General features: G+C 39.0%; 3 protein-coding genes and 1 pseudogene across 3 annotated transcripts; 2 read left to right on the forward strand and 2 right to left on the reverse strand.

Annotated features, from left to right (window-relative positions):
• Positions 1-776: 776 nt before the first annotated feature.
• LOC139786725 (uncharacterized) lies at positions 777-4,268 on the forward strand (the record flags this gene model as incomplete). Its single annotated transcript, XM_071725839.1, has 2 exons — positions 777-867; positions 3,299-4,268. Coding segments are annotated over 2 exons (1,061 nt in total), but the record flags the coding sequence as incomplete, so codon positions are not given.
• On the forward strand, positions 4,268-5,180 carry LOC139786726 (uncharacterized). The gene is made up of 2 exons (XM_071725840.1): positions 4,268-4,711; positions 4,808-5,180. The coding sequence occupies exons 1-2, from the start codon at positions 4,268-4,270 to the stop codon at positions 5,165-5,167; spliced, it is 804 nt and encodes a 267-aa protein (XP_071581941.1). The 3' UTR covers positions 5,168-5,180.
• An 11,333-nt stretch (positions 5,181-16,513) lies between these two features.
• LOC139786723 (cytochrome P450 9e2-like) lies at positions 16,514-19,622 on the reverse strand. Its single transcript, XM_071725837.1, is given in 4 exon segments — positions 16,514-17,429; positions 17,431-17,534; positions 17,537-17,963; positions 17,965-19,622. Coding segments are annotated over 4 exon segments (1,341 nt in total). The 5' UTR covers positions 18,730-19,622; the 3' UTR covers positions 16,514-17,384.
• A 5,883-nt stretch (positions 19,623-25,505) lies between these two features.
• LOC139786724 (cytochrome P450 9e2-like) lies at positions 25,506-26,385 on the reverse strand (annotated as a pseudogene).
• Positions 26,386-26,594: the final 209 nt, after the last annotated feature.

Consider the following 26,594-nt stretch of genomic DNA (forward strand, 5'->3'; position numbering starts at 1 on the left):
GCGGATTTTTATATACGTATTTTCTATTTTTTTAATTTATTTCATTACTGTATCTTTTACCGAATAAATATTTCAATGTAATTAAAACATTTATTTAATTAACAATTTTTTTTTATTATCAAAATTCTCGAGCCTGCCCTAATGATTTTCGTATGCGACTTTCTATTTGAAAAGCATTGAATTTCGCATGCGAGTTTCATGAAAACGATTCGAGAATCGGGCTCCAGGCGAGCGCTGGACGCACACGTACATGGCTGCTCGCTTGTGTGCGCCATTCCTTCACACGTGCAAGCAGCGGGCCGGGCCCGGCCGTGATCGCGACACCGCGTCTCATTTGTTATTTTTCGTGGCAATCGTGGCTCATCGTGTCGCGGATTAGTGCGGACTGCGGGTGCGAGCTCTACGGGTGCGGATCGTAGGGAAGACGCTCTGTGAGTGATTCGCGAGTGATTGGTCTAGTTTACACCGATCTCTTGATACGCGTATCGAATAGTAGGGGAGAGTGGAATAATTGAGAACGGCGGGTAATTGGGAACAGCTAGGATAAGTAATACATGCAGCTGCATGCAGCCGTTGAATAGGTTCGGGACGGTGTAGTGCGGGGGGATGTATTACTTATCCTAGCTGTTCCCAATTACCCGCCGTTCTCAATTACCCCACTCTCCCTATATTTGAGCTAATCAGCCAATAATCAAACTAATTTACTAGTTATTTACTATTTAATACGCGTATCAAGTGATCGGTGTAAACTAGCCTTGTCACTAATTGTAAGTAAGAAGAAGTGCGGGGGTGCGGATCGTGTCTCGTGTGTCTCGTGCCTCGTTCCCTGGGATACCATCATGAGCACAAGGAAAGGATTACGAAGACGTAAGTACATATAAATATATACATTATATAATATATAGATATGTATACATACACACACACACACACACACACACACACACACACGCGCGCGCGCGCGCGCGCGCGCGTGTGTGTGTGTGCAGGCAGCGGGTCGGGCCGGCACGTGTGTGTGTGTGTGTGTGTGTGTGTGTGTGTGTGTGTGTGTGTGTATTTATATATTGTAAATATGTGCTTCTACTCGTTTCTAGAGAGTAGAAGAACGCTTTGAAGCATTCTTTTCCTTTCTAGAAACGAGTAGAAGCACGTTTCAAAGGCTCAGGAGGCCTATTACGTATCTTGAAACAAGGTGAAAATGCGAAAAGTGAGAGAATTCAATATGTACGATGTTATTGGCCGAAATGTAGTACTGTTTTACTTTTCGAATTTTTATTACTTCGTTTCAAGGTACATACGTAAAGGAGGGTCCACATTATCGAGCAGAACCGCGAGCCGAACTTCGCCGCGAACCGATCATGCGTCCACATTATCGAGCCAAACTTTGTCGGCTCGATAATGTCGGTTCGTGGCGAAGTTCGGCTCGCGGTTCTGCTCGATAATGTGGACCCTCCTTAATAGGCCCCCAGTTCACTTTCATCGATAGTTCGCGTTACATATGCTATAGCACTTCAGAAATAAAAGCGCGCTTTTGATAAAAGTGAATACGGGTCATAGAAATGAGGCCGGCTCATTCCCGCCATATTGGTCATCGTGCCCGTCCCCAATACTATGGTTCGTATTCATTTTTATCGAAAGCGCGCTTTTATATCTGAAATGCTATAGTCAAGAGATACGGTAGTGTCTTACATCAAGTACACGCGAAGCGAGACCGTGTATCTTTACGCGGTTGCGAGTATATTATCAACCAGCGAGTAAATTCATTCCAGTCGACATATCTATATATGTACGTGTGCGTACTGCGCTCAGTGCAGTCAGTATGTTCAGCGCGGTGTTAGAGTCAAAGCACATAACATTGACGGCAGGAAACTTGTTCACACGAGGCGTTTCTGCCGCGCGGTTGCAGCGCGATTGCGGCCGCGCGTTAAGCCCCTTGCACAATGCCAGGCAACAGGCAATAGGAACAGGGAATAGAAATCAGAAATCATGTATAAATGCAGAATAAACAGTGACACAGGCAACAGACACAGAGTTTTCGTCACGTTGGAAATTCTGTGCCTATTGCCTGTTGCCAACCAATCATAGCATTCGAATTTTTTAGGTTGTAATTAACGATTTTGTTGTTATTTCCTGTTCCTATTGCCTGTTGCCTGGCATTGTGCAAGGGGCTTTAACGTTTGCACGAACCGCGCGCTGTCGCGAGGCGAGGTGCGACACGCGCGCACGCGAAACGGCGTACGCGCGACGGCGCGGCGTGCCAAAGATCTAAAATGCCGCAAAGCGTATCGTAGACGCTCATCGTCGCGCCGTTTCGCGTACGCGCGTTGTCGCACCTCGCCTCGCGATAACGCGCGGCCACGCGCGGCAGCGTAACCGCGCGAAAATCGCCTCGTGTGAACAGACTCTAAGAAGGAAGGTGTATCCAAAATCGCACGCATACGTATATGCTGTCTTATAAAGTTGCTAGAGAACGAAAAAGAGATCTGTATCTATGCACGTTTGACGGGCACTATTTTTCTGAAAAATCTATCGTATTTATATGCACATATATTACGTATACAGAGTGTCCCATTTTAATCGATCACCTCCAAAAACTGAAATAAAAATATTAAATTAAAATAAATAAATAAATTTTTCTTGACAAAGAACTTGGCGCTGCTTTTTTACTCCCGCTGCATACTTACCTAAATTATGTTTATTACTTTTTCATTCGATCAAAATTTTGTGTTTTATTAAATTCAATTAAAATTTTAATACTTTATTAAATGTCAAGGTCTAGCAGCGCCAAGTTTTGTACAAGAAAAATTTATATTAAATATTTTATTTTGTACTGTTTATCGCTTTAATTCTTTGTAATTTAAAATGATTTTTTGTAATATTAGAATTTTGTTAAAAATTAAAGCTTGAGTTGGAATGAGAAGATCCTTGAATAAGAATACAAAGATACGTAATACTTGAGTTTTATTTTATAAAAGTAGTTGCACAACTATTATTTTTCAAAGCAATTATATATTTTCTTTGCAATTGGTGTACAATTCACTTTTTTTTTAATACATATCACTTGGGTTGAGTTAGGTAACGCAATTTTGTCAATTATTTTGTTAGGGAGAAATAAAGCTACTACCATTTGATTTTTGGATTTACAACATATATGTAACGTAAAGTATAGCATCTCAGAAATAAAGCGCGCTTATATCGATAAAAGTGAACTGAAAATACGGGCCAAAGAATTTGCAGTGTTTGTATCGTAGCCATCTATATATATAAGTGAAATTATAAAATATGTTTTATTTTTTAGCCAGAAGCGAACCGGCGCGCTATTCGCCGGATTCATCGGCGCGAGAGAAGACGACAGCGACGGAACCGCTGTCGACGCAAGAGAAGACGCCGAGGACGGCCACAGCGACGGACAAGCCACGGGCGCAAGTGAGGACGCCGAAGACGGCCACAGCGGAATTGGTACCGGCGCGAGAGAAGACGGTAGCGAAGGCGCTGCTACCGCCTGCATCGCAAGAATATGGGCCGGCAACGACTGCACCGCAAGGTGGGACGGCAAGAGAGAGGACGCCGAGGACGGACACAGTGACTCAATTGTTACCGGCGCGAGAGAAGACGGAACCCGAAAAGACGGCAGTAGCGACGGCGCGCTACCGCCTGCACCTAAAGAATATGGGCCGGCAACGACTGCCCCGCAAGGTTATGGGCCGGCAACGACTGCACCGCAAAATTATGGGCCGGCGACTGCACCGCAAGGTTATCATGGGCCGGCAACGACTGCACCGCAAGGATATGGGCCGCTACCGCCTGCACCTCAAGAATATGGGCCGGCAACGGCTGCACCGCAAGGTTATGGCCGGCAACGACTGCACCGCAAGGATATGGCCCGCTACCGCCTGCACCTAAAGAATATGGGCCGGCAACGACTGCATCGCAAGGTTATGGGCCGGCAACGACTGCACCGCAAATTATGGGCCGGCGACTGCACCGCAAGGTTATCATGGGCCGGCAACGACTGCACCGCAAGGATATGGGCCGCTACCGCCTGCACCTCAAGAATATGGGCCGGCAACGGCTGCACCGCAAGGTTATGGGCCGGCAACGACTGCACCGCAAGGATATGGCCCGCTACCGCCTGCACCTCAAGAATATGGGCCGGCAACGACTGCACCGCAAGGTTATGGGCCGGCAACGACTGCACCGCAAAATTATGGGCCGGCGACTGCACCGCAAGGTTATTATGGGCCGGCAACGACTGCACCGCAAGGATATGGGCCGCTACCCGCCTGCACCTCAAGAATATGGGCCGGCAACGACTGCACCGCAAGGTTATGGGCCGGCGACTGCACCGCAAGGTTATTATGGGCCGGCAACGACTGCACCGCAAATATATGGGCCAGCAACGACTACACCGCAAATATATGGGCCGGCAACGACTGCACCACAAGGTTATGGGCCGCTACCGCCTGCACCGCAAATATATGGGCCGGCAACGACTGCACAGCAAGGTTATGGGCTGCTACCGCCTGCACCGCAAATATATGGGCCGGCAACGACTGTACCGCAAAGATATGGGCCGGCAACGACTGCACAGCAAGGTTATGGGCTGCTATCGCCTGCACCGCAAATATATGGGCCGACAACGACTGTACCGCAAAGATATGGGCCGGCAAGTACATCGCAAGGATACGTGTCCGCACCACGAGGTCGAAACGTTAGTATCATTGTTTACTTTTATTAAATTTATAATATATAAATAATAATTTTAATTTTTATAAAAAATATATTAATAATAATTTTAATTTTTCAGCAAATAAAACAGGCTTTTCACAGATTTCTCCAAAAGGAGAAGAAGAAACAGCGACAGCAAGCCAACCGGCTTGCAATGGATCGGCCTGCACCGCAAGGTTATGTGCTGGCAATGACTGCACCGCAAGGATATGGGCCATCAGCAACGACTGCACCGCAAGGATATCGGCCGACAACGACTGCACCGCAAGGAAATGGGCCGGCAACGACTGCGCCGCAAAGATATGGGCCCGCTTCGCCTGTACTGCAAGGATATTTTGCACCGCTTGTTCCGCAAGGAAATGTGCCGGCAACGACTGTACCACAAGAATATGTGGCCGCACCACCGTCTGTACTGCAAGGAATATTATTTCCCAAATAAGTCGTTCATAAATTTATTTGCAATTTCCACGTGCATTTTAATCTGAAAACTCCTTTTTTTATAAGATTTCTTATAAGACATACTGAAATACATAAAAAGAAAAAATATAAACAAAATATATTTCTTTTCCTGGTTCCTGTCCTCCTTCAACGTAAATATAAATGTCGCGATTTTACTTATACGCCCTTGAGTCTTCCACGCGGTTCAGTTCGCGTCAAATCATAGAGCCCAAAACGCTAGTATAAAAAATGTTTAAAATATTTATTTACTTTCTTACAATGTACATACGCTGTTCATTGTACTAAAGGTATTACATTTTATAAGATGTCTTATCTCATTTTTTGTATAATATTTTCTTATAAATATGTGGTAAGAAAGTAATTAAATATTTCCAGCATTTTTTATTAGCGTTTTGACTGTGTAATTTAACGCGAACAGAACCGCGTGGAAGACTCAATGACATAAAAGTAAAATCGCGACATTTATATCGATCTGTGCCACTGTTGGCACGGCATATTATAGTAAATGTGTAAATGCATAATTTTTCTGCTATAATTTTATATAATATTATCAATAAGTATGTGTATACATTGACTAGTAAGTGTATGTGTTACAGTAAATGTTGAATGTAAATTGTTCTGCTATATACTTATATGATATTATCAATATGTATGTGCATACATTGAATAGTAAAGGTCTATCCAGACAAACTTGCATAGCGTATAAACATAAGCATAAGGAAATTGATTGGTCCATATACATGTGCATAAGGAAATTGACCAATCCATTTCTTTATGCATATGCTTATGCACCTATGCAAGTTTGTCTGGATTGACCTTTAAGGCCATCGCACACAAAATTGCATAGGCTGCATAAGCATAGCATAAAACCGCTGGACCAATGAGCATCTTATGTAAATCAATATGGCGACTTTATGCTAGATGCTCATTGGTTTAGCGGTCTTATGCTATGCATATGCAGTTTATGCAATTTTGTGTGCGATGGCCTTTAGGGCCTAGACAAACTTGCATAGGTGCATACATATTGATAATATAATATAAATGTATAGCAGAAAGATTATGCATTCACATATTTACTGTAACATATACACTTACTACTCAATGTATACACATACTTATTGATAGTATATATAAGTATAGCAGACAATTTATGCATTCATACCATATATACCGTAACTCACATATGTACATTTAGGGTATACATGTGCACAAGAAAATAGACCAATCCATTTCTTTACACATATACTTATGCACCTATGCAAGTTTGTCTGGATTGACCTTTAGGACCTAGGCAAACTTGCATAGGTGCATAAGTATATGTGTAAAGAAATGGATTGGTCTATTTTCTTATCTGGATTGACCTTTAGGGCCTAGGCAAACTTGCATAGGTGCATAAGTATATGTGTAAAGAAATGGATTGGTCTATTTCTTGTGCACACGTATACCCTAAATGTACATATGTTGAGTTACGGTATATATGGTATGAATGCATAAATTGTCTGCTATACTTATATATACAATCAATAAGTATGTGTATACATTGAGTAGTAAGTGTATATGTTACAGTAAATATGTGAATGCATAATCTTTCTGCTATACATTTATATTATATTATCAATATGTATGTGCATACATTGAATAGTAAAGGTCTATCCAGACAAACTTGCATAGCGCATAAACATAAGCATAAGGAAATTGATTGGTCCATATACATGTGGATAAGGAAATAGACCAATCCATTTCTTTATGCATATGCTTATGCACCTATGCAAGTTTGTCTGGATTGACCTTTAGGGCCTAGACAAACTTGCATAGGTGCATACATATTGATAATATAATATAAATGTATAGCAGAAAGATTATGCATTACATATTTACTGTAACATATACACTTACTACTCAATGTATACACATACTTATTGATTGTATATATAAGTATAGCAGACAATTTATGCATTCATACCATATATACCGTAACTCACATATGTACATTTAGGGTATACATGTGCACAAGAAAATAGACCAATCCATTTCTTTACACATATACTTATGCACCTATGCAAGTTTGTCTGGATTGACCTTTAGGGCCTAGGCAAACTTGCATAGGTGCATAAGTATATGTGTAAAGAAATGGATTGGTCTATTTTCTTATCTGGATTGACCTTTAGGGCCTAGGCAACTTGCATAGGTGCATAAGTATATGTGTAAAGAAATGGATTGGTCTATTTTCTTGTGCACATGTATACCCTAAATGTACATATGTTGAGTTACGGTATATATGGTATGAATGCATAAATTGTCTGCTATACTTATATATACTATCAATAAGTATGTGTATACATTGAGTAGTAAGTGTATATGTTACAGTAAATATGTGAATGCATAATCTTTCTGCTATACATTTATATTATATATTATCAATATGTATGTGCATACATTGACTAGTAAATAGTAAGTATAAACGTTTACTGAATTGATACAATTAGTATGACATGTATACTTACTAATCAATGTGTGCACATATATATTGATAACATACATATAAGTATAGCAGAAAAATTATGCATTCACACATGTACTGTGACACATACCTATACTTACTAGTTACACAATATGTATTTATTAATAATATATGTATAAGTACATATAACAAAAAAATGATGCTTTCACTAATACATATGCACTTACTAGTCAATGCACATGCTTATATAGACAACATATAGGCTGCATTCCGATATTTACTGTCAATAACTGTCAGTACTGAAAATCTTTAGTATACGTAACGTAAAATATAGAAAAATATAGATATTCAGTACTGACAATGAATATCGGAATGCAGCCAATGTATAAATATATAAATATAGCCTAAAAATAATATGCAATTACACACTTATTGTTACTACGTAGTACGTTTACGCGAGCGTTACTTCTTACGATAGTAAGTAACTGTAGAGGACGAGGGGTAAGAAGTGTGAGGTGAGGTACATCTGTCACCATCTGTCACTATCATAGCAAATGTGTTTTTCAGTATTTAGTAAGTGAATGTGTTGCTTACTGTGTTTACGCGAACGTTACTTCTGTAGTAACTTACGATAATTCACTCTGCGTCAACGGCGTTATTCTATAGTAACATATGATAATTACTCCACGTAAACGGGGGTCTCTGCGTTTACGCGGAGTGAATTATCGTAAGTTACTACAGAAGTAACGTTCGCGTAAACACAGTATGCAACACATTCACTTACTAATAAATACTAAAAAACACATTTGCTATGATAGTGACAGATGGTGACAGATGTATAACCTCACCTCACACTTCTTACCCCTCGTCCTCTACACTCATCTCTGAGTGTGTGCGTGCGTGCGTGCGTGCGACCGTGCGTGCGTGCATGCGGTTCATGCCATCAACGCCTCTATCCGAATATCTCGGAACTAATCTCCTGCTATTTTGCGCTCTACTCTTATCCATAATGCACGCATACATACGCACGATACACCTCGACATTATACTTTTATATTACGCTTCAAATCTTGATTTGGGGGGTTTATCGATGTTTTTATTGTTGTGCAATGCAGGGGAACTTGTTTTCGCGTTCGTACCAATGGTATATCTCTTATATGAAATACATCTTGTGACGAGCTGACAGCTCGCCGCTACTCGAGACGCCATATTGGGATAAAAGTAGATAAGGAAATCTGTACTTCCGTAATTTTTTCTCGTTTTCTATATAAAATCGGAGTTCCCCTGAATCATTAATGTATGTACTGCAATTCTGGAGAAGGATTTTTAATTCTGTCAAATATTAACGACGCTACGTGCCGACTACAAAATGCCGGTAATACAGACGGCTCCAGCATCCCCTTAAGCAATAAATAAATTGACCAATCACAGTCAAGAATTCTCGAAAACTTAAGACATAAACTATTGGCCAATTTGCTTACTGCTTAAGTTTTTGTTTTTCTATGTGTTAGGGCCCTAATTTCGATTCTTTTTGCCATGACAGCATAATGGCTGCGTTCAGCAGAACGCAACAGTTTTCAACAGTTTTATGATTCTCTGCTGAACGATTCTAAATGCACTCAAAGTCTCAACACGTTCACTCAGCGGTCGCCATGATTTTCAGCTAATTAAAAGTACGCTGAAGGCTGCGTTCAGCAGAACGCAAAAGTTTTCAACCGTTTTATGATTCTCTGCTGAACGATTCTAGGCGCACTCAAAGTCTCAACACGTTCACTCAGCGGTCGCCATGATTTTCAGCGAACTAAAAGTACGCTGTATCTCAAGCAAAACGTTATCAGTAATATAACTGCCTCCAGTGTATTAATATCGCTGAGAATAATAAATATAAATATACATATAAAAATATTATTTATAACTCAATAGATACAGTAAAAACGCACAGAAAGTTACAAAATGGTATGTATATATAAATATTATTGAGAGCCGGGCTTTGAACGAGCGATGCGCTCCCGCCTCTATAGAGGGCAGCTCCTGTGTGGCGCGCGTTCTAAGCGCCACTCGTGCGTTACGTTCGTTGTCTGCGTGCGGTCGTCACGGTCGTGTGCACTAGAGCCTGGAGTGTCGTCGTGTTCAGACGTGTTTGAGTTACAGAGTGTAATATACTGATATAGAATAAATAGAGTGTTCCATAGATTCTTGTGTTTACTGCCCATCTCGCCACATGCACAGCCGTCCTCTGATATATATATAGCCAATAAATATTAATATAAGAAAATAAAGAAATATATTATAATTATAATTTAGATAACTTGGGTTAGCACGCATATAACATAGAATAATAGGTTAAATCGTTAAATGTATACAAAATATGTAATACTTTGATGCATTATACTTATTAATTAAATGTAATGTACTAACTCAAATTATAATATTACTATAATAAAATGTACATACCTTCTAATGATGTTTGTGGCACATCTTGTAATATATCAAGCATTCCTACTATCTCTTGGTAATTTTCTTAAAAATAATTATTGAAAAAGTTTACATAAGTACATGACATTTAATTAATAAGTATAATATATGCATCAGAGTATTATATATTTTATATAAAAATTTTATATATTAGGTGTACAACTTAGTTCGGTCCGTTTTCAAAAGATGGCTCTAGGTGCTATAAATGGTTGACGGCGACAGCTGATTTTTGCTGTATCGTGAAGTGTCAACATCTGTCAACCAAATATTGTTTACAAGCCTTTGAGTTTTGCACAACAAGTTTAATTTTTACTGCGTTGAAAATGTCGAGTTTCGTTTCAAATAAGCACCATTTGCGGGAAGTTTTGATTTTCTGTTTCAATTGGAAGAAAAGTGCAGCTGAAGCGCATCGAATGCTTGTGGAAGTGTATGGTGAATCTGCACCATCGGATAAATCTTGCAGAGAATGGTTTCGACGATTTAAAAGTGGTGATTTTAGTGTTGAAGACAAAGAGCGTTCGGATCAACCGAAAAAGTTTGAAGATGAAGAATTAAAAACATTACTCGATCAAGATTCGTGTCAAACGCAAGAAGAGCTCGCAAAAACATTGGAAGTTACTCAACAAGCTACATCCAAAAGCAAGGAAATTGGGTCCCATATGAATTGAAACCGAGAGATATCGAACGACGATTTTGCATGTCCGAAATGTTGCTTGAACGGTACAAAAAGAAGTCTTTTCTGCATCGAATCATTACCGAGGACGAAAAATGGATTCACTACGACAACCCGAAACGCAAAAAATTGTATGTAAAGTCCGGCCAATCGGGAACATCAACGCCGAAGCCGAATATCCATTGTGCCAAGGTAATGCTCTGTATTTGGTGGGATCAGAAGGGTGTGATCCACTATGAGCTGCTAAAACCTGGTCAAACCATCACGGGAGACTTCTACAGGCAACAATTGATCCGTTTAAAGCAAGCTATAGCCGAAAAACGTCCAGAATATGTGACCAGACACGAATCCATAATCTTTCACCATGACAACGCTCGGCTTCATGTTGCTGTTCCGGTTAAAAACTATTTGGAAAATATCGGATGGGAAGTTCTGGCTCACCCGCCTTATAGCCCAGACCTTGCCCCTTCCGACTACTATTTGTTTCGATCGATGCAGAACGCTTTGACTGGAATACGCTTCACTTCAGAACAGGGTATCAAAAATTGGCTCGATTCATTCTTGGCTTCAAAAGATGAACGCTTCTTCCGCGACGGAATCCATAAATTGCCAGAAAGATGGGAAAAAGTAGTGGCTAGCGATGGACAGTACTTTGAATAAGGTATTAATTCATTTTATCGTTCAAATAAATGTGTTTTTCAAGCAAAAAACGGACCGAATTAAGTTGTACACCCAATACATTTAGGGGGTCTATACACGTACGAGTTTGGCTCGCAAGTCCGGCTCGGCGAGATTGATTCACGAGCCGGACTCGAACGTTTTTTCACCACACACGAAAAGAAAATGTACGAATTTGGCTCATTTGACGCCGAGCCCGGCTCGTAACATCCCATCCACGAACGAGTAGAGGCCGAGCCGAGCCGGACTTGCGAGCCAAACTCGTACGTGTATAGACCCTTAACCTATCATTCTATGTTATATGCGTGCTAACCCGAATTTATTTAAATTATAATTATATATTTCTTTATTTTCTTATATTAATATTTGTACACACCGTAGTCCATACATTTATACATAGCGTAGTCCATACCACAGTCCATACTATATGTCGATGACGTTTTGCTTGACAGCTTGACGTTTTACGTACTTTTAATTCGCTGAAAATTATGGCGACCGCTGAGTGAACATGTTGAGACTTTAGGTGCGTTCAGAATCGTTCAGCAGAGAATCATAAAACAGTTGCAATACTGTTGCACTGCTACTGTTAATTAGTAAAATTAATGGCTGCTTAACTTAAATAAATATGAAACCAAGGACTTAGCCAAGCAAATGCGTCAACAAATATACTGGAAAATATTCAACATTTGTTATCGCTGTTATCACGAGGAGGTGTCTTGGACGCAAAAATAAACCTTTAAAAGAAGATAAAAACAAAAACAATAATTCTAAGAGTCATATTCAACTATAAAATAAAAAATCATTAGTTGATTGCAAGCGTGAAAACATCATGAAAGCATAGATAACAAAATAAAAATATTCTTATACACCAATATTGATAAAGTTCTAACATTGACTGGCGGGTGTTTTAGCCATTGGCATCTATAAATTTTCAATCCTCTCATAATGCCTTACAATTTGGAATATGTCCCAACTCTGGGCCCGAATAGCGCAAAACCCCCTATAAGGTAAATATTTACCTTTACATAGCTCCCGCCAATGACCTTGACCTTGACATATGTTGTCAAGGTCACCCTCCTGAGTAACCTTCAGAAGGTTTTAGCTGTCGCTCGTTTTTTATTAAAAAGTTATTCACAAAAAAAGTTTGAAAAATATACGAATTTATGTCACTACTAAGGCAGGTAATTTGCTAATATGTGTGCTGATGTGTGTATAGACAGTACACATGTGAGGGGAATTTAAGATTAACAACTAAAAACAAATGTAAATAAACCTACTGATTAAACGATTGTCGTCCACAATGATTAATCTTAAATTGTTTCTTGTGTAAGTAATTGTGTAAGTCAACAGTATGTTCAACACAACTCCTGAATAAAGCGTTTCCGCACCCATGTTCATATAACATTTTTTCATCCTTTAGGTGTGAGGAATATCTCCCTAAATTTTGGCCCCCCTTTTTTAGAACACCCTGTATATACATATAATTTTTCCAACAACCGGTTATTGCGATAAATATTACCACATGCCTCGGTGGTCGAATTGGTACGACGCCCTACACGGAATGAGGGAGGTTCCAGGTTCGAACCCTGGCTGAGGTAATATTTTTTCGCAATAAAATTCTTTACAGTTTTTAGATAATTAAATCGAGTCGATTTAATTCCGGGGAGGGAAGGGTTTTAATTCTAACAATAACTGTGTTTTAAAGTCCGACAAATAATCGGCGCGCAGTTTGTTGGAAAAATTATATGTATATATATAGATATATATATATATATATATACAGAAACTAACATAAGGCCGTCAAAGACCTAGGCTTGGATCGCATGGCTTTTGATTCTAATTGATTGTATATTGTTACGATCCTATTTCTCTTATTATTATTTATTCACGTCGCCTGAGAAAGACGTTTCAAACTATTATCACCGGTTATTGCGATAAATATTACCACATGCCTCGGTGGTCGAATTGGTACGACGCCCTACACGGAATGAGGGAGGTTCGAACCCTGGCTGAGGTAATATTTTTTCGCAATAAAATTCTTTACAGTTTTTAGATAATTAAATCGAGTCGATTTAATTCCGGGGAGGGAAGGGTTTTAATTCTAACAATAACTGTGTTTTAAAGTCCGACAAATAATCGGCGCGCAGTTTGTTGGAAAAATTATATGTATATATATAGATATATATATATATATATATACAGAAACTAACATAAGGCCGTCAAAGACCTAGGCTTGGATCGCATGGCTTTTGATTCTAATTGATTGTATATTGTTACGATCCTATTTCTCTTATTATTATTTATTCACGTCGCCTGAGAAAGACGTTTCAAACTATTATCACCGGTTATTGCAATAAATATTACCACATGCCTCGGTGGTCGAATTGGTACGACGCCCTACACGGAATGAGGGAGGTTCCAGGTTCGAACCCTGGCTGAGGTAATATTTTTCGCAATAAAATTCTTTACAGTTTTTAGATAATTAAATCGAGTCGATTTAATTCCGGGGAGGGAAGGGTTTTAATTCTAACAATAACTGTGTTTTAAAGTCCGACAAATAATCGGCGCGCAGTTTGTTGGAAAAATTATATGTATATATATAGATTACGACGACGACGACGATGTCCCTTCGGTCTCGCCGGCCGAAAAGGAGCGCGCCGTCGCTTTGCCTTTTCTCAGGCTTAATATGATAGTTTCCCGAAATCTCTATAGCCAGATGGTAGCTTGACCGGACACTTTCTCCAATATGATAATGGGCGCCAGGTGCGAATACGCGCACCACGTTACTTTAATTCCAACTCTGACACTCAAACGCAAAATATCTCAGGCGTGCAGTCCATAAGCGAGACCGCTGGTGGATCTCGGTTGAAGGGAGGAGAGGGAGCGCAGCGCAATCGACACACAAAGAAATAAAGCACTTAAATAACAAGGGTAACGAGTATATTTAATAAGAAAAAGAAGACAGGATAGAGTATAGTTTTCCGCAAAGGACCGACGACGGTCACAGCGCGTCCCGCCACGCTTCGCGAGATCGGCGAAGTATCTCGTTGCCATTCATTACTGAGCGCGAATCAACTCTAGCGCGGAACAATATTCTAATGCGGGACGATACATTAACGCGGGGTGTGCCTTACGTAACGACTCTAACGCGACACAATACTCTACGCCAACTGATATTTTAACGCGACACGAACGATATCACGAATACTTTACGCGAGACGACACCTTGACACGAGAATGATACGCTCCCGTGAGCGATACATTTCACGCAACGATACATTAACATTACGCGGACCGAGACATTAACGCGAGCGATACCTTACGCCGAACGATACATGGACATTACGCCGGATTTCGCGGCATCGACGCACACGCGAGCGATACCTTACGCCGAACGATACATGGACATTACGCCGGATTTCGCGGCATCGACGCACACTTACTTACAACGAACGCAACGACACACGACATGATAATCTCCCAAAAAATGACCGCGAATCCCTTCGGATCACGCGAGTCCCAGATTGACCCCGCGATTGACCTCGGTCTTCACGCACGAAGCCTCGCGAGGTCCGCAATACTACACAGCGATGCCCCGCACGCCGCGACGCGATCACGCGTAGGCCACGCTACGGCCCCGCGATGATACGGTGCCCGGTCGTGCGAAGAGCACCCCGCCTAAAACGGCTCGATTACGCCCGGCGCATCTTCCCGTTCACGAAACCCCACCGAATTCTCACAACGATCTCACGAAAATCACACGACACATCACGCTCCAGTTCTCACAACGATATCACGAAAATCACACGGAAACTAAACGCATCCGACGGAAATCACACAGAAATCGGACGACTCAAATTACGCGGAAATCATACAAATTACGAGACGCTGACTGTCGGCGGCCGCACTTCCGAATCCCCGAGACGGGCAGCACAACTCTCGTTTTCTCGGCCGGGCCCTCCCGCGGTATTTCTCTCGATTCTCTAATAGCGATAACACATTCTCGCGGCACAACGCGACTCCCGGGAGGGCCTCGGTATCGCGGCGATCTTACTTTGGATGCGTGAGCAGTGGCCTTACAATTGTCCTTCGTCCTTCGCCGGCAGCCTTATTCCGGAATCGCTCGCAGGGGCTGGATGGTACCGTTCGCAACCTCGGCTCGCACGACAGTAACTCCCTCCGGTCCGGCGGGACCACGCTGGGCCCGCGCGCCTGCGCGCCGGGGTTGCACCACTGCCGATCGTGCGATCGCCGCGCCCGACTTCCGGCGCCTTGCGCGATCGCCGCCTCGCGCGCCTGCCGCACCTGACTCCTGCTGCGCCCTATGCGCCTGCTGCGCCCGTCCGGGCGCCTCTCGCACGTGCCTCCACCTACCAGCGGGTGTTTTAAATCCACATCGAGTCCGGCTGTCCAGGCCGCGACTCGAGGACCGGTCCGTCGACGACCAGGCTGGACGGGCCATGGCCTGTCGACCGGTGGCGGAATTCCGGTAGTGGTTTTATCGTGGGACGGGGACCTTCGTCGGGGCGTTCCCCTTTTCGGTCCCTCCGTGTCCCGGGCCGTCATCCGTCGTTGCGGGCTACGCGTTCTTCGTGCCAGGCGCTCGGCTGCCCCGGCTATGGGCCCCAGCGTGACCCGACCGTCGGCCGTCCTTCCTCGGTAAGCTTCCGGCTGTCCACCTGCAATAATCCCGCGGTGCGACTTTACGTCGTTACACGAGTCCCTGGCCATCTGCTCCGCACCCCTCGCTCATAACCTGCAAGTCTTACAAAATTTAGCCTAACGATAGCTCTAACGCCTCGCCCGCTCGGGTGGAGGCACCACCCTTGACGCCCACCTCGGCCGAGCTACCATCCGGGCCGGGGACGTGACTAATGTCACGTCACAAGATATATATATATATATAGAAACTAACATAAGGCCGTCAAAGACCTAGGCTTGGATCGCATGGCTTTTGATTCTAATTGATTGTATATTGTTACGATCCTATTTCTCTTATTATTATTTATTTATTATTAATTAAATTATAATATTTAAAATTGCATAATATAATTTTTATTCAATACCGATTCCCAAAAAGATCGGTAACGAAAAATTATACACTTTATGGCACTCCCCAGGAAATTCTACCCCTATTTTATATACTTTTGGCAAAAATTCGGTCGAATAGTTTAAGAGTGTATAAAGAACATACATACATACATACAGACATTCAATTTTATATATATAGATAGATTACGATGTTTACATATAAACCTTCATAAAGGTCATCATATTCGTACATCGTCAGGAAATGAAAATATTTAGTATATCGAGAAACTCGAAACGATTAACATGTTGCTCCACGAATTTCTACATTTGACATACAATCAGGATCAACTATTGGAATTTTTTTTTTTAAACTTTATACTTTATGTACCCACATTTCAGAAACGCGGATTTTTTCTTTAGCGTTAGCCGTCACTCGTTATTTATTAAAAAATTATTAACAAAAAAGTTTGAGAAATAAACACTTTGTATTAGTGCTTAGGGCGGTAGCCTTTCCTCCGCTCACATATGTACTGTTTATGCACACATATCAGCAAATTACTTCCCTAAGCACTAATACAAAGTGTTATATTTCGCAGTTATATTTGTTCATAATTTTTTAATAAACAACGAACGTCGGTTAAAACTTTCTGAAGGTTACTTAGGAGGATGATCTCTATAATATATGTAAAGGAGAAAGTCATTGGAAGGAGGTTCGTAAGGGTAAATATTTACCCTACAAATTAGAAATTCTTCTTCTTCTTATAAAATATTAAGTCATTGTTTAGTAACACATACAGCATAAAATGTTTTTTTATAATATAACAATATTCCTTTTATTTCTAAAATTTCAAAGTGTAATTAAGAAGATATAAACTTTTCTTACTCTGAATGTGTCCCATTATTAACTGCAACAGTGTAATGCATGCATATTTTTCTTTGGTATTACATTTAGCCAAAAACCTTCTTCAGGCGTCAGATTTAAGCCGTCTTTGCCGATCTTCAGCGGTAACGGAGTCTTTTCGCATGTAGTTCGCAACGTGCAAGCAGATGAACCAAAAAAACTTTCGTTTCCAATAATGCGAATCTGTTACCTATGCACATTCTGGGACCCAGACCGAAGGGAAGAAAAGCTCCGCAGTTAAGACTATGTTTCTTCCGCTCACCAAGAAACCGCCCGGGATCAAACTTTTCTGGCTTATCGAAGTATTTAGGATCATGATGAAGTCCATAAATCGGTATCCATATTTCTTGTCCTTTTTTTATAGTAAGGGGCTTTGTTCCTGGCAATGTCGGAAGTAATTCAAAATCTTTCACACATAATCTGTCCAACGCTAAGCCACTTGGATACATCCTTAGAGCCTCATTGATTATTACATTCAAATATTCCATACTATTGACCGCTTCGTAAGGTGCTTGTCTGTTATTATCTTCTAAAACCTTGTCGATCTCATTTTGAATGTCGTTCTTGTACATTCTGATTCACTGCGATTTCGTGAGCAGCAAAACACATTAACGTCGAGCTGCTGTCGAAGCCTCCAAAAAAGAAAGTGAATGCTTGTGCCACCATATCGTCGATCAATCGAGTCAAATCCATCCTGCCATCTTTACCCCTACTCTCCGTCATCAGCTGTATCATGTCTGGTCGAACGATACCTTTTTCTTCTCTAGTTTTTATGGTGGTTTCTACGAGATCTCGGAAAAAGTTCGCTATCTTCTCACGAAGAAATCTTAATTTAAGTATTCGTGCCAGCCAAGGTAATGTTCTAAATATGTAGAACTTTAAAAGAACAACGCCGCTGAATAGGTTCACCTCTTTGCCATATACATAAAATTCATTCTTCGGATTTCTCATAGAATCTACACTGACGCCAAAAGCGCAAGTAGCGATTACGTCATTTGTATATCTCGTGAAGACGTCTTTCATTTCTATCATTCTCTTCTCTGGTGACAATTGCGCCAAGTAATCGCTAACGTCGATGCTGTAATCCGACATCAGGTTGAACATATTTTTCATCTTACTGGATGTGAAGGCTGGACACAATATAGATCGTACCTCCCGCCACTTCTCACCGCGAAGGGCAACGAGATTTCTGTCGAAAAATGGATCTTGAGTTTCGTCGACGAAACGACGATGATCCATAAACATGTCGAAATGTTTTAATGTGATAGCTTTAATAAGCTCGGGATCGCGAAGCACTATGAGTGGTTGAGTCAAATCATACATGTCGACGTATTTGGCGTCACACGGAGAAAATTGCTACGGTTGTTACAACAACATTCTCTATGATTGAAAAAGAAATGTATGTGAATTCAAGTTAAATTGATATTACATTGAATGTAGCTGTTAAGATATGCTCATTTATACAGTTTTCATAACCGTAGTTCTTACGATACGTGACATTCGGTTACAATACCCTCGTATATGGTTGCCTCAACCAAAGAATTATTGCTATCTCTCTTATGTGGTCTGCAGCACAAATATTATGGTTGAGAGATCCATAAGATATAGCTGCACGGTACAGCACTGAATCACTGCATGATTGAGAGGTTAGTTCCATTGCGCGCGCAAAAGAATTTCTGCATAGAATAAAGTGGATTTGATAAAGTTGTTTTAACTTTATAAATATACTTTTTTCATAAATATATTTACGAACACAAAATTTCGTAATGAGCCGACACTGGTTTCTGACATTCACCCGACATTAAGAAATATTATATTATATATCCAATTCAAAATTTTATTACTCTTTTTAAACTGAATTTGTTTCTTAAGATGATTTTTGAAAAATTATATATTTGCGCTGGTTATGCCATATGTAGACTATATATAACACTTATTTTAAATTAAGAAGTAGTCTACCACGTAAGGCAGTTGGCTCACGATCCAGAGGTCCCGAGTTCGAATCCCACCAAGGTAAGTGTTTTTTTCAAATACGAGAAAATATTTATAATCATAGACTGCATCTTAAGAAACAAATTTAGTTAAAAAACAGTAATAAAATTTCGAAATAAATAATTTTTTTTGTCGGGTGAATATTTGTTCATTATGGTTGTAACATCCATATATTATGGTTGCAACATCCATATAGTAGCTACCCTCACTAAGGTTAGGGCAACCATATAGGTCACTTCCAGAGTACTATGGTTTCCATAACCCTTTTGTATGGATGGGCGAAAATTAACATTATTATTCTGTTGTAGCAACCGTAACTTTTTCTCCGTGCAGGATGTAAATCATACGTCGACTTTACAAGATCAGCAATGGATTTCCGACGGAGTAGTGTCGGTCCCATGTTTCCCATTAACGGTAGAGGTTTTGCACATGGTATTCCATGTTTTTTGAAAAAATTTAAATTCTTGTAGAGAATGTAATAGAGACCTAGAATAGCCGTTACACGGAGAAAAAGTTACGGTTGCTACAACAGAATAATAATGTTAATTTTCGCCCATCCATACAAAAGGGTTATGGAAACCATAGTACTCTGGAAGTGACCTATATGGTTGCCCTAACCTTAGTAAGGGTAGCTACTATATGGATGTTGCAACCATAATATATGGATGTTACAACCATAATGATTAGGGGAGACCGGGGCTAAACAGTCCGTTTTTTTTCGGTGCCGATTTTTAACAACAAAATAAATAATTGTAGTTAAATGTGGTATACCACTGTAAAGAGTGAACCTTTAGCTACAAAATTTATATAGGAAATTTTTGTCTACGTCGCTTTGTTTAACCGGTATAGAGCAAAAACGACAACGGTGGAAAAATTGAAATCTCAAAAATGCCGGGGTATAACAGTCTGCACTGCATTTTCAATACATATACGTACATCTAATCCTAAAAAATAATAGGATACATTTTAATAATTGTTTTTTAAGAGAAAAATATAAAAATTTATATAAAATTTTTATGCGAAACATTATTAAAAATAGTTACGAGGGTTCCTCTTTCCGCAGAAGTCACTCGCCCGACTTGTTTCACTCCTCGACGTCCGATGACTCTATTCGGTGTCTGAACGGTTGTAATTCCCGTCTCATCCATATTTCATATGCAGTGAGCCCGAAATTCCCTTGGAAATGCACCCGGATTGCTTACTGACCGATGAGCCCCAAACACAAGTTTCAGGTTTGATCGCCCACGAAATATTAGACATCAACGATAATGAAAAAACTACACTGGATTCGTGTTCAGCATGCATTACTCTTTATAATCACGTACCTCGAGATTTGGGGAGCAAATATTATTGCAGATATTACAAAGTTTCCACGCGCAGAAAATGTAACTTTCACCTTCCGAAAACACGTTTGCCCTCGTAAAAATCATAACACGGCAGGTAACCTGCCGAAACTCCGTTGGTCACATGGGTACTATAAGCAGCGTTTACAATGTTAATAGCGAGTTCGCCCAATATACAGGTTCCGAGATATTTGATTAGACGTATTTACCCCGTAGACGTTTTAGCCCCGGTCTCCCCTATGTGTAGGTACTAATGCTAAATATAAAAAAATTATTTATTTCGAAATTTTATTACTATTTTTTAACTAAATTTGTTTCTTAAGATGCAGTCTATGATTATAAATATTTTCTCGTATTTGAAAAAAACACTTACCTTGGTGGGATTCGAACTCGGGACCTCTGGATCGTGAGCCAACTGCCTTACGTGGTAGACTACTTCTTAATTTAATGTAAGTGTTATATATAGTCTACATATGTCATAATCAGCGCAAATATATAATTTTTCAAAAATCATCTTAAGAAACAAATTCAGTTTAAAAAGAGTAATAAAATTTTGAATTGGATATATGATATAATATTTCTTAATGTCGGGTGAATGTCAGAAACCAGTGTCGGCTCATTACGAAATTTTGTGTTCGTAAATATATTTATGAAAAAATTATATTTATAAAGTTGAAACATCCTTATCAAATCCTTATATCAAATCCACTTTATTCTATGCAGAAATTCTTTTGCGCGCGCAATGGAACTAAACTCTCAATCAGTGATTCAGTGCTGTACCGTGCAGCTATATCTTATGGATCTCTCAACCATAATATTTGTGCTGCAGACTACATAAGAGAGATAGCAATAATCCTTTTGTTGAGGCAACCATATACGAAGGTATTGTAACCGAATGTCACGTATCGTAAGAACTACGGTTATGAAAACTGTATAAATGAGCATATCTTAACAGCTACATTCAATGTAATGTCAATTTAACTTGAATTCACATACATTTCTTTTTCAATCATAGAGAATGTTGTTGTAACAACCGTAGCAATTTTCTCCGTGTATCACCGACAAAATGATTATATATATCATGCTGATAACTGTATACGCGATTGAACTGAATTTGTGAAAAAAGTAAAAACAACACTGTTATTCAAATATTATTCAAATGTTATTAAAATACCGATAAATTCGATCAATATGACACTATACGTCAAGCTATAATGGTCAACTGCTGCTGCTATAACTAATCTTTCTGTTATATGTGTCACATATTACAAGGAGGGGTCTATTGCGCAGTATGACGTAACGCGTAAAGTAATTTCCAGACAGTGATTCAATGAAACACTAAACACTACGTAACATTCAAAGGCATATATTTTACATTATATATATATATAGACTCATAGATTTTGTAATAAAATAATGTCCTGTAATTAACCAATCTCCGACTTTTTTTATTCTAACATAATTTTTTCCATATAATATTTTTGTACTTGTATTAATGTATAATTAGTTTTTGCTTTTAATTTATAATGTAATTGTTTGCTTAAACTATTTTTAATAACGCTTTTATGTGCATAATACGTCGTTATCTCAATGGAAAAAATTATAAAAACATTTCTTACAAAAATCGCACAGAAATGCAGTGGAAAAGTATAAGTATAATTACTATGATAACAATAATTGTACAGTTATTACGAAGAAAAGTAATTTGCATCACAATACGATCAATAATAAGAATGCAACATGAGAAATGATATTTAATTCATGATATTAACCTCTTTTATGCTCTCTTTTTTGCCTGAAATACGTTTTAAAGATAAAATAATTACCTTTAATAAAAACATTTCTAATGCACGTATCATTGTTTGTTAAACTTGCAGCAACGTAAACATCTTCTTACTGGATAATTAAGAAAGAAATGTCCTCTTTTGTGTTCATTTTGGCATCGTTGTTTTCCATTTCATTTGAAATTTAATGATATGTTATATAAAAACATATGATTATATTTTGAGCAAACTTGACTTTTGTAAATGCTATTTTATTTTATTATATAAAAAATTTGCTTTAATATAAAATTTTTTAATTGTAAGATTGTATGTGTAAAAATAACATATGTGTATTTTGAGAAACTTAAGCAATTTTACGAATTACTTTTCTTTAAATTAATGTTATTTTGGGACGTTATTAATTAACAAAATAGCAGAAATTATTATTTTATATTAAAATGTCTTTTATTTCCAAATTTTCAAGAAATCATAAAATTATTAAAATTTTCTTACATCTATTCCACTGACAAGATTAGCTGTAAGAATATAATATAATTTTTCTTTAGGGTAACTCCTTTAGCCAGAAACCACCTTCAGGTTTCATATTGAAGCATATCTTACGGTTCACTAAGAAACCGCTCGGGATCAAACTTTTCCGGCTTTTCAAGTATTTAGCGTCATGTTCATAAGGTTATAAACCGGTATCCATATGTCTTGTCTCTCCTTTATAGAAAATAGTTTCATCCCTGGTAATGCCGGTAGTAGCTCAAAGTCTTTTATGCATATAGAATCTGTCTATTATTATATATAGGTATATAATAACCGGATACATTCTGAGAGCTTCGTTAATCACAGCATTTAAATATTCCATGCTATTAATCGTTTCATAAGATGCCTATTTGTTTATCCCAAGACCTGGTCGATATCTTTCGAAGTTTTTCGTATATCCTGGTTAATCGCGATTTCATGAGCGCAAAATACATTAACGTCGAAGCCACAAAGAACAAGGTAAGTACCTGATAAATACCACATCATCGATTCTACCATTCAATAAATTCCGCCTCTTTGCTTCTGTTTTCCATCATCAATTGTCAGGACGAACAATATCATTATCATTTTTGGTTTTTATGTATAACTTTATTAAGGAAACAATGTTAAAAGTGATCGCCTCTTTGCCATATACATAGAATTTGTTCTCTGAGTTTCTAATAGAATCAACATTGATACCAAAAACGCAAATAGCACTCACGTCGTTATAGTGTTTTAATGTGATGCATTTAATAAGCTCGCGAATTATTATAAGTGATTTGGTAATATCATGTATTGCAGTGTATTTGGTTTCAGGATGTAGGTTGTAAATATCTTTGACAAGTTCGGCCTGAAGACGTATAAAGATCGATACTCCATATTTCTCAATATAGGAATAGGTGGCCTATGTGATGTACCATATTTAAAACAATTCAAATCCTTGAATAGGAAATAATAAAGGCTTAAAGCACCCGCAATCACCGACAAAGCAAATCTATATAATGTCGTACTGATATATTTATCACAGCTTTATTATCCACTAAACTAGTATACACCATATAGTTTTGTCGAAATTGAAATCAATTCTTGCACTTCTTTACTTGTTTCTTGAATATGTTTAATTATTGTACTGTCAGTAACAAAGATTATATCACAGTACAACGTTACGCGCGTCGAAAGGCCACGGTCGATCGACTATTGTCGATTGCAGCACAATCTAATATATCTGATTTGTCATCACTTACGTAAGTGAGGTCGACAGGAGTATTTACATTTGCCATTACATTTATCGCATCTGTGTTGTTTTACACATGATAAATTTGTATAATCAAAATGATGTACATTGGATTCGCCAGTTACTGCTTATGTAATATTTTTATATACATCTTTTGCCTTTTATTTATTATTATTGATATGTAACGTGATTTATATTAATTGACAGCAATGTAATAGGAGAAATTACGAGATTGCATTAGATTGTCTATCCTTGATGGAAGTACTTTGACGTGGCTAATCGCTCTCTGACAATAAAGTGGATGAAAGATTTTGTTATGATCAGAATTGCTCTCACATTGTTAAAATGATTTGCAGAATCAGCCGCAGGACATCTCGCAGTACGTATGCTAACCTTCTTTTTATTATTATTGTTTATACATATATGTATATTATAATACTGTAACACATATATTGTAACATTGTAATGTAATGTAAAATATATTTGTTTCTCTACGTTCATGGACTTTAATGTTTTGAATCTCATTGTTTAATTGCATTCCTGTCCTTATTTTGTATTCTTACTTTGGAATCTGGAACCGACATGCTTAGTTTTCATTCCCGTAAGATGCTTGTTCTCTCTCGGTACGATGCTCAACCAGAAACCACTTTCAATCCGCATTGAGAATCCGCCTTTCTGCAACTTACAGATGTTGAAGTTTTTTCGCAAGGCTTCAATTGACAACAAGCTAGAAGATGAAATAGTAAAGTCCTATTGTCTTCAGTAACGCGAACTGTTGCCGATGCACATCCTCGGGCCTAATCCAAATGGATAATAAGCGTTAAGATTACACTGATCGCCTTCATCGAAGAAACTCTCAGGGTTGAACTTATCCGGTTCTGGAAATACTTAGGGTCGTGTTAAAGCCCATAAAACGGGATCCAAACTATCGTTCCTTCCTTTACAAGATACGGCTTTGCACCTGGCAGTGCTGCGAGTAATTCGAAATCTTTCACGCATAATCTTTCCGTCATTGGTTGTACCGGATATATTCTGAGAGTCTTATTAACAACAGCACTCCAATACTTCATTTTATTGATCGCCTCGTAAGATGCTTGGCCATTCGTATTTCTACAACCTTTTCGATCTCATTTTGCAGCTTTTCTGGATATCTGGATTGACAGTAATTTTGTGTGCCGCAAAACTCTTCAGTGTCGAGCTGGTCTCAAAACCAGCGACGAAAAAAATAAACACCCTGCGATGTCATATTTAAAATGGTCAGTTCTCTCCCAGGCTCTCTTTTGCTTCTGTTATCCATCAGCAGCTGGATAACGTCTGGACGATAACTGGACGAGTAATACCTTTCTCTTCTCTGATTTTTATAGTATCAGCTACTAGATTTACAAGAATGCATTAGTACTTAACTTAAGGTTAACAAACGTATGAGCACCGGCATGTGCTGATACATCAGAATTCTTATAAAGGAAATCATGTCGTGTTACTTTTTTGCCGAAAACGTAAAAATCGTTCTCTGGGTCTCTCATCGAATCCACATTAATACCGAAGGCACAAGAAGCAATCACATCGTTAGAATACTTCGAGAATGTATCTTTCGTTTCCATAACGCGCTTGTCTGACGGTACATTCATTAAGTACTCTGAAAAATTCATAGCACACTCGGATATTATTCGAAACATATAGCCCTCATTTTGTAGCTGTAAAAGCGGGACATAGAAGCGCTCTAACGTCACGCCACTTGTCGCCACGAAAAGCGGCCAGATTTGTCCCGAAAAGCGGATCTTGATTCTCGGTGCCGAAAAAAAAGATGATCATGAAAGGCATTAAAATTTTTATAGCGACAGACTTGATCAGTTCTAGAGATTACAGATTACCACGATTAATCTGTAAAATAAAAAGCTCCAACGTATTTAGCGTTAGAATGCATATCATATATTTGTTTAATGGTATCGGCGAAACTCTTTGGACGCACGAAAATTTTCCAGATATGTTCTAACAAAAAATATTCTTTTGGATGTGGAATTCCGTATTGCCGAAACTCATTCGAATCTTTACGGGACAAGCAAAATAATAAATAGCAAATATGGACTAATATTGATAAGGCTATCGTCTAGTACTCCATGATAGACGTTTATTTAGAATACTCGATTATTCCTTTCGTTCGAGATAAAGTTAAACACCAGTATCGTAAAAGTTTGTGACAATATCGCTGTTCGTATGTAAGACAGCTTTAAATTATAATCCAGTATGGTAAACGTGATTGTTTTTCAAATGAAAACGATCTGCTCGCTTGGAATTCTTGTGTATGACTGCTCACATCGAGACAGAGTT

The sequence above is a fragment of the Temnothorax nylanderi genome, unplaced genomic scaffold (genome assembly GCF_030848795.1).
Source record: "Temnothorax nylanderi isolate EJ_2023f unplaced genomic scaffold, tnyl_v1.0 TNYL_tig1127_pilon, whole genome shotgun sequence".
In the NCBI taxonomy this organism is placed as follows: domain Eukaryota; kingdom Metazoa; phylum Arthropoda; class Insecta; order Hymenoptera; family Formicidae; genus Temnothorax; species Temnothorax nylanderi.

Coding starts and splice junctions, on each gene's coding strand:
- LOC139786726 (XM_071725840.1), top strand. CDS start 4,268: ATGGGCCGCTACCCGCCTGCACCTCAAGAATATGGGCCGGCAACGACT. Junction 4,712..4,807: donor CCGCACCACGAGGTCGAAAC/GTTAGTATCATT, acceptor TTAATTTTTCAG/CAAATAAAACAGGCTTTTCA.